Source organism: Salminus brasiliensis, chromosome 1 (assembly GCF_030463535.1).
Source record: "Salminus brasiliensis chromosome 1, fSalBra1.hap2, whole genome shotgun sequence".
NCBI lineage: Eukaryota > Metazoa > Chordata > Actinopteri > Characiformes > Bryconidae > Salminus > Salminus brasiliensis.
Window position 1 is genome coordinate 66,822,834 of NC_132878.1, and position 20,148 is coordinate 66,842,981.

At 38.6% G+C, this 20,148-nt stretch overlaps 1 protein-coding gene across 2 annotated transcripts in view; it reads right to left on the reverse strand.

Annotated features, from left to right (window-relative positions):
* Positions 1-3,586: 3,586 nt before the first annotated feature.
* tmem121ab (transmembrane protein 121Ab) overlaps positions 3,587-20,148 on the reverse strand; it is a 66,491-nt gene continuing 49,929 nt past the window's right edge. For both annotated transcript variants that reach the window (XM_072656604.1, XM_072656605.1), the window contains one exon: positions 3,587-6,667. In XM_072656604.1, coding sequence (XP_072512705.1) covers positions 4,597-5,550 — 954 coding nt within the window. In that variant the 5' untranslated portion in view covers positions 5,551-6,667 and the 3' untranslated portion in view covers positions 3,587-4,596. The remainder of the gene's footprint in view (positions 6,668-20,148) is intronic.

Sequence of the window (20,148 nt, forward strand, 5' to 3'; positions counted from 1 at the left end):
GGGGTGACAGTTTTTGGACAGTATTTCTTAGTATTACTTTAGTGTTACTTTAAAAAGGGTTAAATATAGTCTTAATATTTTACATGCTTTCTTTTTTTTAACACCATAGATTAATGTATTATTTAAAAATGTTAAGCATATATTTATTATGTAAATATTTTGTTTAACTGACTAATAAAGTGAATGTACAAATTTAATCTAATTCAATCAATAAAGAAAGTGACATCATTAAATCTTTAGGATAGCTGGAATTGAAAGCCAGTATATCTGGCCACCTTAATCTAATGAGGGCAGAATACAGCCCAGTTACAGATAACATAGATAAGATAAAGAATCTAGCAGGGCTGTTATGCTCTTCACTTGGTTGGCTTTGATGAGCACAGGTTTCACCTGAACAGTGAAAATGGGTGACTTGTAGATGTTGCTAGGAGTATTCATGTCTCCTCTTACTTACCTTTTCATCAGTTTACAGTTCTGGTCTGTCTGGTGTGTGTTTAGGGAAGGTTTACAGTTTTTAGTTTTCAAGGTTGTGCTCCTGCTCAGTGCTACTGCTGATCTTAGGAAGCTGGTGTTTGAGGCACTCTGTTTGGGGTCTCTGTGTTTAGCTTACACTTTGCTTTCCACCTTGCATTTATCTGTTTAGTTTGTTTTCTGCTTTCTAGCGCATATATTGTTTCTTCTCTGTTTAGTTTACATATTGTTTTTTATGCATATTAAGTTTACTTTCTACAGGTCTATTGTTCACAGAAAGCAGAGTAGCTGTTTGCCCCTGCAACAAAGTTTGCACGTTCCTAAACCAACTGAATGTGGCAAGTGCCTGTATAATTATGGCTGCTGCTGCTGGGTTGTTTGCTTGTGTAGGGTTAGGCATGTTTGGGTTAACACCATTTCCCACCGATAGTGATAATGATAGTGGCTGTGTTTGTGATAGGTGCCAGCTAGTTCAAAGCAGTTTAATGGAAAAGGTGGACCAGTTAGAGGTGCACATTTCGGGGTTTATTGCTAATGCTAAGGCCAAATCTAGTGCATATATTTTTAAATCAGTAAAAGCTGAAGCAGCAACTGTGAGGAACTTTATTAATATTAAAATGAATCAGTCATTCTTCAGTCATTTCAAGGGGTTGTTTAAAATATGTGAGAGGTAGGTCATGTGATCCGAGACTGTAAGATTAGACGCAGTGAATTGGCAGTTGGCAACCCTGAATTTGCTTTTAAAAAAAAGGAAAGGTTCTACATTGAACATTGCTATAATTATGGCTAGCACATTCAGGGCTTTGTGACTATACATGTTGCTGGCTTTAAATGTGACTTTTTACTTTTTCTAAATCATCAATAAAAAAAACCCATCACAGTATAGCTAACTGGCTAGCATGTGGAGCTAACTAAATCTCAAGCTCAAGCTGATTACATGTCCTGACCTCCCACTAACATAAGAGCTAAGATTCCACCGAAATGCTGCATAGAGCGCCACAGGAGGTCATTCCTACCTGAGGCCATCAAACTCTATAACTCCTCCCTTAATGTGTGACACTATGGTTTATCGGTGGAATACTGATTAATTATACTGTTCATTTGTGCAGTCATTTCAGAGGCGCAATACTTGAACTGCATTATACAGCATGTTCTATATTTATGATCACAGTTACTGCCACTTTGCCATTATTATATTCACATAATTTATGTGCATAAGTTATTTATAAACATGTGCATATTTAATTCTTCCTCTTTTTGTTTTACATTTTATTTTATAGGGTGTTTATTTTATACAGTGTTTATTCTTACACAAATGGTTGCAACTGTAACAACTGCAATTTCCCTCTTGGGATCAATAAAGTTTTTCTGATTCTGAAGAATAGCCAAATGCCTAAAGCCAAAGCCAAAGTTGGCCTTTAGAAGGTTTTCTTGTGACAGCAAAGGACTCTTTGTAGATAACGGTGACACTTTATTAAGAATGGTCCATTTAAAATGAAATACACATGCAGTAGACTATCAAGAGGAAGGGTGAGGATTAGGTTTTGGGTTGAGGTTATGGTTAGGATTAGATTTTGGGTTGAGGTTAGGTTTAGGTTAGGTGAATCTAGCATATTAAGTCTATTGATGTAACATATCTGCAGTAAATCTACTTAATGTCAGCAATGCATCAACAGATCATCTTCCAGATGTTTACCTCAGTGTATGCTGCTGATGTGTTACCGATACTCTGTTAAGAGTTTATTAATCATATACAGAGGACCGCTCAACATCAAGTGCTCAAAAAGTGAGAAACCCTGCACCTAATATTTGTTTTCGCAGATTTTTCTGTTCCTAATTGTTGTTAGTCATCAAAGTCCCCACACTACACAATTTGCCCTGCCCAAAACTCCTGACTGACTGCTCTAAACCTCAAGCCACCGTGGGAGTTTCTCACAAACTGCTACATCACACGGAAAAAGGCAAGAGGAAGAAAGTAATGTAGGCACCAAAAAGCCTACATTTATCTGGACAGTAAAATGAATTGCTCAAAACCACTTATGTTAGAATAAATGCAAGTAGTAATTAATAAAGCTGAAAAGTACTAATCATTTTTGTGTTAGTATGTTCTCGTTAATGAAGCCCAGTAGTATTTATAGTTTATCATTCTATCCGCTTTTGTTGAAATGGATATTGGTGGGTATTCATTTGTTTTATTTCAGTGCACCAGTGCTTCTTTGTATTTGTTCACCTCATGTATGTATGCAATGGATTGACACTGATTGACACCACATGCTACAAGATAATCTGGGAAGATCATCATTTAAGATCACCCTGATATTGGGATACTTTTTGCAGTTGTCAGGAGGATCAAAGAAGTCTCATAATTGGCCTGATTATTCTGTAGTGTGAGTCTGCCATAAGTGGCATAACCGCCAGTCAGTTGAAGCTAGCTAGCTATTTGTGTGCAGAAATGACTGGAGCATTAAGAATGTTCTTTCTTTGCCTGGCTGTGTGACATATGGTAGGTGGTTATGGTCATTTGTCTTGGGGGAGAGTGTGTTTTTGTTGAAAATTGTCAGTTTGAAGATCATCAATAATGGGTTCTCTTTCCCCATAGGTTCATCTGGTTCCCCATTTTTTTCTGTATCCAGTTCAAAGAAGTGTGGTCTATGCATTAGCCTCTGCTCCAGATAGCTATCCCAAAGCACCCGCTATAAAATATTCCTGCTGCTGTTGCTGCCGCTGACCCTGTGGAAGGAGGCACAATTCATTTCCTGATGATTTATGAATGGGTGCCTCAGAAAGCTAGGAAAGGTTAGCTCGTGATGTGGCTACAGGTAATTCATTGTTACAAAGTTTGCCATTTTCTTTCTCTCGTTTCTCTCTTTCTGTCTTTTTCTTAATACTTTTTTTTTCCTGGCCACAATTTAATCAAACATTGGTGACATTTATCACATTTAGCTGGCCCTGACAAGAGCGCTTTGAATAGGGAACAGGATGACGGTTGCTGTCACAGTATCCTCCCGTGGATTTCTTCATACGGCATAATTACCAACCATTATTACTCAGTCCCTGCAAACTGCAGAGCAAACTGCATATATTTCCTATGGTATGAATAATTCAAACACAACGATTAAATGCTCTTTTTTATTAAACACCCTCCAACATAAAAAGTAAAAAGTAAGCACACTGGCACATATAATAATAATAATAATAATAATAATAATATTTTTTTGTTTACTTTTTTACTATGTTTAACCAAATACGATCTGCATTCACTGACTCCAAGGCTTTTTGTGAGGGAATGTATAGTAAGATATATTATAATGGTTTCAACTGACCAACTCTTTATTCACTAACTCAATCTCTGTCTGTCTGTCTCTCTCACTATCTGTAATTTATGTTCCTTTAATCAATTCTGTAATTATTAATCCACACAATGGCCTACAGACATTCCTATATGTACAAGGGTATGTACGTGACACACGCTACAGTAACTGAACACTGCCAGTGACTGTAACTATCATTACTGATAGTGCTGATTTGGGAGATTTTGTTTGATCATAAACAGTCTCTTGACAAAAACGGACATTTAGAATAGTTGCATTTCCTCAGTTACTATATCTGTCTCACTGCTTCCATCCTAGACCCTTTCACAAAGTCCATCTGCCTTCCTGGAGTTAATTGAGAGAGATGTTAATACATACTTGTGGGTCAGGTATGCAGCAAAAGGAAAAGCAGCATTATAAAAATTCCACGTTCCCAAGTGTTTTTGAAGGGGGAGCTGCTGTCACTCAGCCGGCACTGAGAGAAATGTATTCACACCCGCAAAATACGGCAAATCAGTCAGTAAAAATCTCTTTTCTTTGCCCCTCTTGTTTTCCACAACATCTGTTCACATGAGGTGCTCATGTAAAAGAGTTTCAAACTTGTCCTCCATATATTAGATCTCGATCAAAAACTAGAATGAGTAAAAGCTCCAAAATTACACAAGCAACGCTACGTTCCACAATATCCAATCATTCCGTTAGAACCCACTACTAGCAGATGCCAAGTCTTTCATGCACTCCTCAAATCTGACAGTGATTGACAAAACTATGCCAGGATGGAACCTTGATGAATCGATCGCGATTGGTTACTTGGTCATGTGTCAATAATCTCTTGAACTGGTGTAGGTTCATGTGGAAGGCTTGTGGCATTTGGTAGGGCTTGTCCGTGCCCAACCGAGTTCTGCTGGATCTCCATGGGAATACCGCTTGCGTTCTCTCGTGCTGCTGGAAATTCACGACACTGTTTCCGATATTCCAGGAAGGTACAGGCCTTGGTGGCTATTGCCACCACATTTTTGCCAACAAAGATGGTGGAGACACGGCTGTCCTGAAAGAGTACCATGTTGACACCACGTATGAGAATAGTAACCACGTTAATTGTGACCAGGCTCAGCATGGGGTACAGCATCATCTTTTGGGGGGATACATGTTCCCCTTGCACACTGATCTCACTCAGTGATACGCAAGGAAGGATGAGCAGAAGGATGTAGCAGTAGAAGAACATTAGTCCCTCTGCCCAAATGGGTAACCCTGTTCGCTGGGGTTCCCAAAGATTTGCCTGGATGTCTAGAAGATCCAGCAAGTCCAGGGCCACCCAGAAGAGTCTTCCCCTCATGTCCTCTTTCTTCCTAAACGTCCGAACGTATTCCATGCTGTCCAGAGCTACCAGGACAAGATACAGGCCCGGGACACAAACGGATAAGAGCAAAGTCAAAGCCTTCCGTGCCACGGTCTCAAGACTCTTGCGGTCCGCCTTGCAATTTTGAAAGACGAAGTAGAGCTTGATCTCCAGGACGAAGATGTAGAGGAACCAAAGGATCATGGCATAGCCACGACGGGCTGTCCGAACCTCAGCGCCCACCCAAACGGCTACATAGCGGAGGACTATGAGGAAACACACATCCCCAACAAGGACAATGATGCAGACACCAATCTTCCTTGGCCCCTGGTTCTGTTCCACCAGGTAGGCATCCATGAAGGCCATGCTGGTCATGATGACAATAGTGGTGAGACAGACATGCCGTTTGTCTGGTGGTGGCAACACCATGGCTAGGGCCACCACCACTGTCGCTAACTCACTGCTACGTCGTCCCTCTTGTGCACTGGCCTTAGGGAGTCTGTTTCCAATTACGTACCCCAATTCCTTTTACTCTATTTTGCTTGGCTGTGGGCTCTCTCTTTTTGTGCAAAAGCTGATTCCCATTTCTACAAGGCTGAAATATGTTACGGTAAATTGAGAGACTGCTTTTATATATCTAATCCTTGAGAATGAGCATGACTATGAGAGTCATTTGTCTTTCCTTGCCTAGCAAAGGACAGAGGCAAATGGGTTTTTTTCCTTGCTGTAGTTACTGTAATTTGGGTATGGAAAAAGTCAGTTCTAGATTACAACAAAGCGGGACATTCAGCGTTTTTTGGGTTTTTTTTTCTTACAATGGAGTCTTTGTTTCTTGAATAGATGCAGCAATTCCAGTTTGAAGCAGTATAAAATGAATCTGAGTTCAGGCAGAGGCTGGAGCTGAACTGCTTTGCAATGGAAATGCGAGTGTGTGAGAGAGGAAAGCCAAGCTGGGTTTTGGCAGGTGATTCCTCTCTGGCTCACTGAATGGAAGAGGCTATCTGCTCATTACTCACTGAGGTTCCATTGATCCCGCTAGACTACTGAGACTGCAGGCCAGCCACGCCTCAGCATTTATAGATAAAATGCCACGATTTTCCTGCATCCGGACTGCACAGGGAGAGTGAGGGAAATCCTTCGTGGGTATACACCAGATTGAGCGTGTGTGTGCGCACACATGTGTGGGTATTGAGGTTATAAGTGGCTGGCTGTGTAAAACGAGAAGGAAAGAGTATGTGTGTAAGAAAGATGTCCGCTGAGTCAGTTGGTTGAGTTATCAGACAGTTTCCAGGAAATATAGAGAGCGGTTCAGGCTGTAGGTCCAGAAAAATGACCAAGCAGTCTTTGAACATCGATGTATATTAGGTCCAGAGACTTGTGTGAGTGGGACTGGGCAGCACCGGACAATTGACTTTGTAGAGCAGCAATTCATCACCCAGACACCGTTACTGCAGCTCCAAAGGCCAGAGTTCATCCATGGCGTCCACAAAGGGAGGCTCTTTCACTGAGCTCCACTCGCATCCTCATCTCTCTCACCTGCAGTGGCCTGGAAGAGAAAGAGAGGAGGAAGAAGCATGTCAGCACAGAGCTGATTAGGATGGCTAATGGCCAAAGAAACACACTGTATCATGGTCATGGTGTCAGATGAAGTCAAACGTTTGTCTTGTAACAGTACGGGAACCCTTTTTGTTGCTACATTGAACCATCTTTTAAAGATTCATATACAAATGCAACCATATTTCTCTTGCAAAAAAAAAAAAACGAAGAAAGAAGAAACATGTATGAATAAAATGGTACAGAACTACTGCTTTTACTAAAGTGCTTTAGAAGACCCCTTTTAAGGCTGAGATTAAGCCTTATTGAACCAGTAGTTAGTAATTTAAAGGTAAATTAAGCATCATCCAGGGGACATTAATTTCTTTAATATAGATCTTAATCTTTTGCCCAACCACCTCATCGAGCCAACACGACTGAGCATTACATGACTAAGCCGTAATTAGAGGGACTTGAGAATTTTCCAGAACAATTTCCTTTGTGTATTATACACTGTTGTGCTTGAGTCTGGTCTTAGCCTTCAGAGTGGCTTCAAGATCATACATTGGTGGTATCCGTCTTGTCATGGGGTAAGGAGGACCAGTTGAGTTCTAGGATTAATTTTTTCCATTTATTTATTTTTTTATAACTGTGTAATATCTGTTTTCTGCCATTTCCTCTTAGAAGCATGTACAAATCACACTCACCTCTTTGCCACATTTTGATCTAAAACATTATTCTTGTGCAGTTTAAAGGTTTATATTTAGCAATGTACATTTACATCACTCTGTTGAAATGTCATGGCATGATTAGCCAATTACTTAGCAGTTGTTGTCTTAAGAAATAACTTTGAAAGATTTATATGTGTATAAAAATGGACATGGTGCAATATACTGCTGAAATATTCCATATTGCGGGGGGTACATGTGCCTAAACAGTGCCATGTTGACAACAGGAGTCTATGGCTTCATGGGGTCTACACCACACATAAACCCTACCATCAGCCTGAAACAACTTGTACTGTGACTCATCAGATCCAGTTAGGTCCAGTTAGCAACCTAGCAAGCCCAGGTGAGGTGCTGTGTCTGGTGTTAACAAAGGCACTTTGGTGGGTCTTCTGCTTCCATATTCCATGGAAGCTAAAGAAAGCTGAACTGACCTGCAGGATATGCATTGAATGTGGTCGCTTGTCTGTCTGCATGGCCAATTCCAGCCACATGCTGCCGGTCAGGATCATTAAGCACCTATGGACACTGCGCTGTCCACGATGGGTGGTAATGCCTTCTATTATGTATTCCCGGTACACTTAACACAGAGGATCGAGGAATATTAAATGCCTGCACAACTTCAAAAATGGAATGTCCCATCCATGTGGCACCCACTATCAGGCCTTGCTGATAATTCACATTGTCTTACCATGCCACTGTTGTTGACAATTTGCCAACCTCACTCAAAAGACAGCACCTCATAACTTTATATGGGTGCGGATGTTCCCAAGCGATCCACTAGATAGTGTCCCTTTATAACCAAGTTACATACTGCTGTCTCATGACTTTAGGCATGTCAGTGTAGTCTCAATGTCTTTGGTTATTTTAAAATGTGGAAAAAAGAAAATAGAAATGCAGTTCCTTCTAGGAGTTGTTCATGCTTTTGACCAATACTCAGTAAACTGAATAAAAAAATCTGTAATTTTGCTCCAGGCAGAACCAACATTTTGACATTTCTGTTTTTGGTTTTCCAACATAATGTTCCCAAACCAGCATGGAATGAAAGCGGTTCATTGTGTTCCTTTTTCACAGACTGTATGTAGTCTTGTATAATAAATAGTACATTTGGAAAGCTATTAGAGCTGGCAGTTGGTATTGATGTGTTGATTGCATTGGTACAGTGAGTCCACTCAAGCACATGGACACACAGGCAGTGAAATGTTCATGTTTAAGCAACAGTAAACTATTCAAACACATAGCAGTGAACACAGCCCATAAAGATGTGGTCATAAGTTAAAGATCATAATGGACATGAATGTCATGGCAATATTGGGATTTCAGTTTGTGCAACAGAATCATTATTTTTTCATTTTTGGACATTTTCTGAAATCAACACAGAAAATTCTGAAATGCCTTTTAACTTTCCAAGACCAAGGCCTCAACTTCTTGTTGATGATTATGACTGACAACAGCAGGTAGCTTCTCTGGGTCCATGGAATAAGATTAGTTTGACAGTACTCATTTTACTGACCAACAGAGTAAAAAAATTCCATTTCTAACAAACTGCTACTACTGCTAGATCATCAGTTCAAACATGTGTACATACATAAGGTGGACGTTTTTGAGAGGTGTTGCCACTTTGCCAAGGTCTGGGAGAAAACTCTCTCCCTCAGCTGAAAGGAAATTGATTTGGATGGTCAGACAAGTTTGGAGGTATGGCATTATAAGCGAGTTGGCCACACAAAAATACAATAAAATATGATGTTGTTGGTTGCATAATACTGTTCATTTCAATGGTTTGTTTGCGTTACTTGAACCGGAGTCCAGCATTAAACTTATGGAAAAGTGTGTTCTTGTGGAGTGTTTAGTGTATATTCTGTTTGTATCAGCTGTTGTCGGAGTATAAGAATAAGAAGGCTCTATTTTCTGTGTGGTAATAACATGCAGGCTTTGCCTGAAAGGGAAACTATATATGCTGCTGCCAAATATTTGATGCTGACTGTTTCATTATGAATATTATGCTTGGATTCAATGACTGGAAAATACTAAAACTCATATTTCAAAGCCAAAGCAAATGTAGCTTATCCTCAGAACGTCAAATATTTTATATCATTGACCTTTGGCAGCTGAGGAAGTCTTCAAATTTATGATGCTGTATGTCTGTATGTTACATCACATGGTGCATATTAATAAGTTATTTTTGCATGTGATGGCTTTCTTGAAGACCAGAGAAAAGTCTTTTTTTGTCAAATTTGTTAACTTTCTAAACTGGGCATTGGAATTGATCCAACCTGTGTGCCACACACATACAGTCTACACTTATATTAAATTTAGGTCTATGCTGGCTCCACTGATGCATGCCAATACATTAATTATAGCCTGCTTTGCAGGTGGATGGGTGAAAAAAACACGCAAAATGGCTTTGGGAACCATTGGTCTGGAAGATTATAATGTTTTCTGCACATTTTCTGGCAGTTAGACACTAAAATGCTGCAATAGTGTCAAAAACAGTTGGGGGTATTTTTACCCAGTCTTGCAAAAGGCTTGTGAATGTCTGTGACCCCATTTACAGCTGGTCACTTCATGTAACTAGTATCTGGATCATACCCTGATAAGAATATGATCGCTGTGTGGGATGTAATATGCAAATTCACTCTTTATGCAGCAGTTATTATTGGTGTTTTGGTTGTACTGGGAGGGGTCTGCTTGTCGAATGTGCCTCGAAGTGACTGATGCATTTTTATGATTTTCTATAATGTGGCTCAAATGCGTCTCAGACCACCTTCTGAAATGGTTTGAGTGATGGGATTTGTATGCTTGAAATGCATCTTGGGTGCATTTACATTTGTATTATGTGGCTTGGCCTAATCCAGAATTAATCCAGATACTCAAGATGAATGAAGTGACCAGGTGTAATGTAAGTAGTGACCACTACTAATAAGTAAGGACCATTACTTAATTGATGTCTATCTAACATTATCAATGTTATTTACGTTACGGAGCTGCGAGAGTCATTACAAAACCTTCTGCTTGCAGTTAAGCAGTCAAGATAGTCTGCTGTGGATTTTGAAATCTGTTTAGGATCATTATTCAGAGCAGCAACTTCTTACAGACGGTAAGAAGTTCCAGACTTCCAGACTTTGCTAGTATTTTATTGAATATGTTCTTCCCCCTGCCAATCAAATGTACCCTGTGCCACAAACTGCAGCACTAGCCTAAAGCATAATTGATCCACAGTTGGATTAACAGTTGGAGAGTTGTTCCTTTCATGAAAATCTGTACCTCTTTTAATCCAACCATACCTTTCTTGTTGCCAAAATCAATCAGGTTTATTTAGATGTTCCACTGAAATTTGGAGTGAGAGTGCAGGAAATGTTTTCTTCTGATGTTGCTTTCCTGTTAGGAATTTTGTCTCGAAGGTTTTTTTGTGGTCTTCCAGACCTCTGTTCCCATTTGGTTTAAAACTTTAAAAAAAAAAGAAAAAAAAAAAGAAAAAACTTACAATCTCAGATAATATTTCATATTACCGTATTGATTAAATCATGAAAGGGTACCATAATAAGAAACTCTCTTACATCTGAGAAAGTCTTAAACTCTACTCATTTTCATGGATCAAATGAATTCATGCTGCTATATCCCTAACTTTAATCAGTCAAGCTGCAAATGTATCGAACCATGCTCAAAGGCCTGCCAGGACTGACCCGTTTAATATTCAAACAGTAACTTGCTGGAGTTTGTCTGACAGCCAAGGTCTCCAGACGTCTAATCAGCGCACTGAGCTGACATTTGCAAACATTTAACACAAATAATGAAGACTAGACACAACACACGCACAACCTGTTTCACTGGGGCGTTCAACAACTCCCTGATACCCAGCTCCAAGTCAAAATAAGACATTTAGCCTGGTTCAAAGCTAAGAATTATAATAATCTTTTATATTGCTCAGCAGAATAATCTAATTTAAAGTGACATTGTTACACTTTGACTTTACTGCAGTTTTAAACCGATATTTTATTTGTAAAAAATTTATAAAATGTATATCATGCATTACTCATGCAGTAAAGTAGCACAAAAACAAAAGCTAATCAGTAACTAGGAACATGCAATTTAGTTTGACATTTCCTGGTAAAACCTGATGTCTGAATTTCTGCACCCAGCCAGTTGTACTCAGTTGTCCATAGGCGTAGGATGAAGACTATAAGTTACATTGAGCATGCGTCAGAAATGCCTCAAACATCAATGTTCTCTCTGCAAACGGTTTATTTCTGCAGCTAGCACTGTTTCTGGTTAGCATTAGTAGCAGTTTTTGGCAAAGGCAACACAAGCAAACGTCAGGCTCTATTAAATCACACTGCTGTATTTAATCAATTATCGGTTTCACATTTTCCACACCCCTTCTATGACAAGGAGCAGGCCAACTGGCCCACTGACAGCAGCTGAAAAAAGCCTGACCTGCCAAATGTGTGCATGTGAAAAATATCCTTGTAGTTCTACCAGGAAGACTGGATCTAGTCTTTGCTTCTTCCTGCTCAAATAAAATGTGCTGGTTTGTGTGGGTATTTTTTTGTTGACATTATTTAATTGAAAATGTGTGACAACAGTATGGTTTCTCAGTCCAATCTTACAACAATATTTAATGTGGTAAAAAACACATTATCTACTAAATACTTGAATACTTGAATGAAACTAATCAGAGCACATTTATGTGTAGATAAACAAAAGCAACATTTTTACATCAGTTCAAACCTCAAAAACACTAAACGAACCTCTAACCCATTTTGATTTGTTTTACAGTGAATGGAGAGTGAATCAAATGGGGGATCCTGGGTGGAGCAACCACCTGAGCATCAGCCCTATTGTCAAGGCATTGAATCAAAGACTGCACAGACAGCTTTGCTCTTTCTGGGTGTGTAGGGCCAGTGTGAGTGTCTTGCTCTTAGCCAGTGTGACTGCCTGTTAGCTGATGTAACAGAACTGCCAAGGAACCTGTAAGTCTCCTGTAAGCATGTTCTGCAGTCCCATAACATTCAAAATAATGTGGCTTCATGTGTCTTACAGAAAGCACAAGCTATCCTTCAGCTTCCCAGCTTGATAGCATTTGACGGGGAGACCTTGCTAGTGGGTGGGAATTGGTCAAGACTAAATCAGAGAGAAAACTGGGTAAAAAAAGGCAGAGTTAATTATTTTCCTTCTGGCTAACGGGGTTAAAAGAAGCAAACTGTGCGTAAACGGCTTATTTGAGCTTTTACAGTGTGTGTGATGTCAGCTTTACAGCAGAGAAGTGAAGTTATCTGTCATGTCAGACTGGTAGTCTTTTTAACAGTGGGGAGACAAGCATATGGGTGGGTTAAATCTCATTCCTGCACATGTCAGCTCAGTTCTTTCAGAACATGATCCAAAAAAAATCCCAAAAAACGAATGAAACATGAGTACTAAGATCACTGCACGAGTGGAGCAGCAAGCGTCCACAGCAATCAGAACACCGCTATTAAGCTGATGATGTCATTTAAGAGCTAAAATTACCATTCAGATCCTAACCACTGTTTTATCATCTGTATTCTGACACTGCCTCCCATTTTTCTTCATATTTCATCACGTCTGCTCTTTGATGCACTTTCCACCAAAAGCTCTCCCAGCAGATCTCACATTTCATATCATTCCTTTTTGATGGAGTGGTATGCTACAGAAATCGATTGCGAGGAACAAAACATGCTATGAACTTTCAACGTTTTATTTTCTTTTCCTCGTGTTGCTAAAATTTAAATGAGCTGTCACTCATGTTTTACTCTCAAAGAGAGTAAAGAGAGAAAGAGGCACCGGCTGTCAATTGCAGAATAATTGATGTTTCTGTTTGGTTTTTTACTGATTGACTTTTCAGTCAGACCATTCAGAGAGCAGACAAAAGACCTGTTTGATCCCAAATCAAGGGCACTGCCTAGGCGTGGAATTATTTGGCAGCGTGCTCTTTTCGCCCTGTTTTCTCTCTGCTTTGGACAAGTAAAGTCCCTGAGAGAGGTTGAATACAAACCCCACAACCAGCCTGCGGCGAAGCTAGCCTCTAAAAGAGGAAGTGGTCCTGCTGTGTTATTTTATTCTGCTGAAATCTAAGTATGTTGTAAATATACCAGGAAAAATATGCTAAATACATTATTATGATGCTTTCATCAAATGCGGGCAAGTAAACTTTGATCAGACTTTAAGATAATATAGTATATATTTTATAAATGCATTACTATGAACTGTACTTTTAGTTAAAATGGGATTAGTTTAATTGTATAAACTTAAACTTAAATGTTTGTGTACAATTAGACTTGTGTACATTTTTGCAAAGTGTATTAAAAACAACTACTACAGTAATGATCTTAAAGCACACTGGAAATGACAAAAGTATGTAAATATACTGTAATCCTATTTTTGATCATTACACAGATCTTTCAGTTAACTTAATAACATAATAACGAGTAATTGTTTATTTAAGTTTATTTGGTTGCCATTGGCAACTGAACAGTAATTGGCCCATGCAAGCTTAATAACAAACTGCACTGATGTTGGATTTAATCATGTTTCTTACAAAGTCTAGTAACTGAGCCAGCTGTGCTGCTTCAATAATATACAGTGGGTTTGTGTGTGTAATACAAACTATTATAGTAAAACTCACCACTTTCCCATTGGCTCCTTGCACCACCTATTTGCATACTGGACATGTCTTTCCCTCCTTACTCACCATCAATGGTAAAAAAGGTAAAGGTGCACGTATTTGTCACTGTACAGCGAAATGTGTCCACCGCATTTAACCCATCTGTGGTAGTGAACACACACTAGTGATCTAGGGGCAGTGAGTACACACACACCCAGAGTGGCGGATAGCCAACTCCAGCGCCCGGGGAGCAGAGAGGGTAAAGGGCCTTGCTCAAGGGCCCAACAGTGGTAGCTTGCCGAGCCCGGGAATCGAACCCACAACCCTTGTTATCGATATCTTGGCGCTCTAACCGCTGAGCCACCACTGCTGCTGAGTGTGGCTTCATGTTGGATGCATGCTATAGTGTAACTGCATTACGGTCACAACAAGACTGCAAGTCTGGCAAAGGTCTTCAACACTGGACCTTGTAATTCTTGGTGGGTATGGCACCCTGTGACCATTAATGTATTAATGAATGTCTTATTGAAAATATACTTAATGCATAGTTTTGATATATTTCTGAATTAATTTCACTTTAAGGGCTGAAATGCATCATGCATTATAAATTCAGTAGTGTGTTTAAAGTCTATCTAAGTATACTTTAAATAGTTCCTTTTTTAGTACAGTTAAGTGCACTTAACACAAGGTTCGATTTTTGTTCTGTTTTTGAACCAGGTAAAATATAATAAGTACATAAATAGTTGTTCCATTTAAGTGCACATGCACATCATTAGTGTACACTTTATTTCACTGTAGCATAATTGAGATTAGTATGCTTGAGTCTGCTTTTTTTACACTAGGGTCCAAAAGCTTTTTTAGAATCAGTGAGGGGTTGTATGAGATGCAGGTGCTTGTCAGCAGGGACACCTGCTTTCACTTGTTGTTTTCCATCTCTATTCTTTTCCCACCTACACTAATCATTGTTTGTAAATGAGATCTCAGTTAGTTTAGCACTAAGCAGACAAACTACGGGAGTAAACATATGAATACTTTTTAATAATATTAAAAAGTAATATTTGCCTTTTCAATTAAGCTATTTAATTAAGCTAAATCTACTGGAAAGATTTAATGAAATTTAAAGTAAATGTATGAAGTTGAAATATGCTAGAGCGAAAGCCCAAAAGTGTCTACATTCAAACATACTCAAAATATATCATGGTACAATAATACAATAGTTTATTATAGTTATTATTTAACATATCACAGACTGAACTGCACTAAATCCATATAAATAACAACAAAGTATAGTTTATGTTTAATGAGATAAGCAGCTGGTCAATATCCACAATGTACTCAGAAAAGCATAGTGTGACATAACATTCAGCAGGATAAACTGCTAATCTGTTGCCTACCTCCAATTTTATAAAATTATTAAATTGTAAAAGTAAAAAGTAGCTGGTTTAACAGTAAAAGGTTTTCTTTGTCTGAGGAATAGCACCAGCCATCAGTCAAAGACAAATAGCAGTCTTATGTAGTTTAAGTTTCAGATCTATAAGAACTTGTTGGATGTGTTAATAAAAGCATATTGTAATGCACAAGAACCTGACTGATTTGCACTATTGAGAAATCTCTAAAGAATGTGAGGAATAAAAGTAAGCATGATTAGTTAGTTTCAATAATACTCAAGTAATGTACAATTTATTCTAAAGAATACTTGAGCACAGAAACAAAGTACAATTGCTCAAGTGTACAACCTCTGCCACAAAATCACAAGTTGATTAAGTCGAGCTTTAATAAATGAAAAGTATGGAGATAATTTGAGCTCCAATAAGGCTGCTTCTTCAAGCAATATATTAATAGCAAATTAGCATTTTTGTACTGAACATCCCAATAGTAAAATTACACTCTTAAAATGACAAATAGCTACATTTAAATGTTAAATGGATTCTAGATAGAATCTGCACGGCTCTGCTTAATATCATGTGCTAATTTTCACAAAAGACGCAAGAACAAAACCACAAAGCCTCCCAGAACTTTCACCAAGTTCCCGTAGTATTAAGTATTTCAAATCCATATTGTTAAACAGACCCTTAAATAAGGATTCAATTTATTTGACGCAGACTAATCGACTGATTAGTCGATTGCTGCAGCTCATTTGCATGCTAACAACACTGCTTGCATATGTATATCAGCTTAATGTGACGGTTATTAATTCCAGTAAGAACCCATTTCCAAATGGAAGGGTAATGCGGTCTGTCGTGACTCATTATTAATATAAGCTATTTAAATAGTTCTTCAGCGGAAGAATCATGATATCCCCTTTTGGATTCCATTTGAAATACATCCTTCGTTGCCTTGCAGTCGTGCAATTTAAAGCGGAATGAACTTTGACAGTGATGGATAAGCGTTAATCCACTATGTCTCAGAGCTTGGCGGGCTGTCTTAGCCTGCAGGAGCCCGTTGCTGCAGTGCTTTACATATCAATGATATTAAAGTGATGAAACGTGTCACCTAGATTTTTTTGATCCTCCGCAGGGGGTCCATCGATGTGTTGACGTGCAGAATCTATGAGAGCAATGTGACTCTGAGGCTCTGCCAAGGAAAGTTTGGCCTAAAGTACACAGCAAGTTATGTCTTTACATAAGAAGTCAAGAGAAAATGCAAAAACAAAAAAACCCCAAAAACTTAAACTGAAACTTTTCCCTTTTCCTAAATGCTGTCGATAAGCCAAGACATGTTTAGGATCTGAAGTTTACTTTTTTATGTTTTGTACTGGAGCTACCAGGCTAATGTAACTAGCAAGTAATAGATTGGCCAGTTAGCATGGTGTAAATTGCATGCCGAAATCATTACACACTCTTCTCAAAAAAAGTGTGTAAGTTGTTCAGTAATCTCTAATAGACTTTTCATATATAACCAAGCTACTGCTTTAAAGAATGAATTAAAAAATTTATAACAGGTCCAATTCTGTCTGGAACAGTGTCACTCTAGGCATTTCTGAAAGTTCTAAATATGTCACTGGCTGTGAATGTAAGTGGTACAGTATCCATAATTCAGTGAATTACTAGAAATGGAAAACCGCAAAGACAAAGACAACCACATTCACCATTTGTGTTAGACACAGATGAACTTATAATACAGATTGTGGAAACAGATGGAAATATAAGATCACACATATGCTAATGTCTAGTACATGCTTTTGAAATGTCTTTTACAAGTTTCAAATGTCTTGTTTTGTCAAGAATGGCCAAAAAATATTCACATGCAACAGCTATTAGAAACCCAAATGGGGCGCTATTAGTTAATATTATATTAAAGATGTTTTCCTCTTTTATTTTTACCATGTTGTAACATTTATTGCCTAAAATGAAGGCCTATCTCTAATTCCCACTAAATTGCTGTATAGCCATCATAACCTCATCAGTCAGTGCTAATAGCATATGGTTATGTGCTGAATCATTAAAAAATGATTGCAATACTACTGCAGGTCTCCTTCTATGCAGCTTTTAGTGGAGATATTGAGCTGTCTTTTAATATACCAGCTTGAAACTCACCTCTTATGCAGCTTAATTAGGTGTTGCTGTCACTGTTGTTATGTCTTCTGAAGAGTTAACAGCGGGTAGGCAGCCTGCTTTGTCAAGGACTTCTGCTGTATTGTCTTCATTACCTCAAAATAGCCTCCATATGTTACCCTGGCATGGAGCCATAGCTGCTAATACAGCAGGTGTGTCCTGCGTCCTTTTGTGTTTTGGCCAGCAGTCAATGCCTTGTCTGACTGACTCTGTTAATTGACTTACAGTCAAGTACACATGCAGAACACATATTCCGCAGCAAACATTTGGGCATGTTTGTACAGCAACAAGACACAAGTAGCGCTGACCACACAACCTGATAGGGTAAAAAGAACAGCATGGCCTTTTTCACCATACCTCCATCATTACACTGACCACTGGTTACTAAGCAACAACACTATTCACATTGCTTAAAACATTTGCTAACCATTATCCATACTTTGAAAACTGTCCAAAAATTAGCAGCAAGAACGTGCCACATTCACAGGTCAAATTTTACAAGTTAAAATTAATATTATTGCTTTTAATGTTGAATAAAAGCAATAAAACAAGCAATGTGGTATTTTATATTAAATTAATTTTTCAAATTTATTAACTCAAGTTCATTTATTAAACTTCACATTTTGGTTTTCCTTATTTTTGTCTACTTTTATCCCAGCAGAGAGTAAATGATGGAGGCCCAAAGCCTTCCCCGGACTGTTTGTAGAAGTTTACTACATTTGTGCAGTTTTATGTGCCAAAATAATTGTAATTAATGTGTCCATACTCATTTTCCAACCTCCCTCTATGCTTTGCAATGAAACCGTATATGGGCTGTGAGGACTGAGGAGTAAGGTTCATTTCAGCTTCTTACAGTATGAGCTCTTTAATCATAGTGTTTCTATGGTGTGATATTTGAGGAACAGCGTGTCATTACTATGCCTTTTTTTTTGCTCACAAGGAACAATAAGAAACCTAGAAACCGAGAATAAGCTCCTAAAGGAATTCTCTTCACACCTTATGTTCTTCTGTACGGGTGACCGCTATAATACACAGACTCATCTGTCAGCAGCCTGTTAGCTCCAAACAGCCACTCTATGTTCACTTTATGATCTCTGCCTGCCTTATTGCTGTATGGGTGTACCACTACAGAGGTCCATCTGTTGCTACACAGTATATCAGTGCTCTGCCCCACAGGACCCTGTTGACCAGATCCTATTTAAGTGGTGGTCCAGGAACGATGATGATGACAATAATAAGAAAAAAAGAAGAAGAGGGAAAAGAAAAAGACCTTTTTTATAAAGAGCATTTTTTATAGCACTTTCCATACATCAAAAATGCAGCTCAGTGCTGCTCAATAAAGCGTAATAAAATATCAAGCCATATGTAAAGCAATACATGAATAAAAAGGGTATAGAGCTGTGGAAGTCTTCCTTAGAATACCAGTTCTTTTTTTAGTTACTAAGCTCTCCTTCTTCTTAATAATGCTCCAAACACTTGATTTGGGTGAAGCTAGGGCCAGGCTCTCACTGTTTATAAGGCTTACAAAAGCTTTCTCAGTTTTTAACGGAACATATCTGGCCATTATGTTAACAAACAGGATTTTTAACCCTGTGCCAAATATTATTGATGCCACGGTGTGCTCTCTTTTTTTATGCTCCATGCAGTTGTTTGGTGTCCCTCAAGTACTCAGAAACGGTATTGTGACTTCATTTACTGTTTTCTTTTTATTTCTTTTTGCTTTTTAAGCCAAGCCTGGCTGGAGCTCCTGCATGACTCTCTTTGCAAAAGTCATTTCAAACATGTATTAATGCAGTGCCTGGGGGTAGGGGAGACTTGAAATTGCCTGCAGACCCTTTCATTTGTTCCCTGCGTTACGATTCAGGTCACACTCTTATTCTGCCATTTGAAAAGGGACCACAGCCTGACCATGAAATTAAATTACAAAAACACTGCCATATCGAGTGTTTAGCTGTAATGACTCATTGTAAGAAATTCCTCTCTTCCTGACATTGAACCCCCCCGTCATTTGAGAATAAAAAAGCTAATTTGCCAAACTGCATTTGCGAACTGGTGTCAGGTGCAGAATTTGTAATTGCTCAGGGTCTTTTAGAATCGAGTTATGAGAACGATCAGTGTTGAATGTATCTTTTACAGTGCATTCCTCAGGGGAAGCTGTTTTTCATCAGAAACGCTCCAGGCATTAGACATGAGAGAGTGATTAACTATAGATTAGCATGAGCTTTAATCATCATGTGTTCAAGGTGAGAAAGTTGATGCAAAGTCATCATGCAGCGTTTAAAAACCTCTCTGTGAAGTTGTGGTGGAATCAATTCGTAACTGATTTATATTCAGTGATTTTTCATGCCTAGGGGGGCTTGCTTTTAATTAACAAAATCTGTTTGCATTTTAAAATCAGGGCTGTTACTGTTAAAACTCCATTCAAACAGCTCATGTCTAATTATTAATGTACATGCAGAGGTGGAAAATACTACAGTACTTTGTTGCTGTACTAATTATTATGCATTTGTACACATTTTGGCATCGGTGTGCTTTACTAAAGTATTATTAGAATTATTGAATACTTGCACCTCTACTAGTTACATTTCCACTAGAA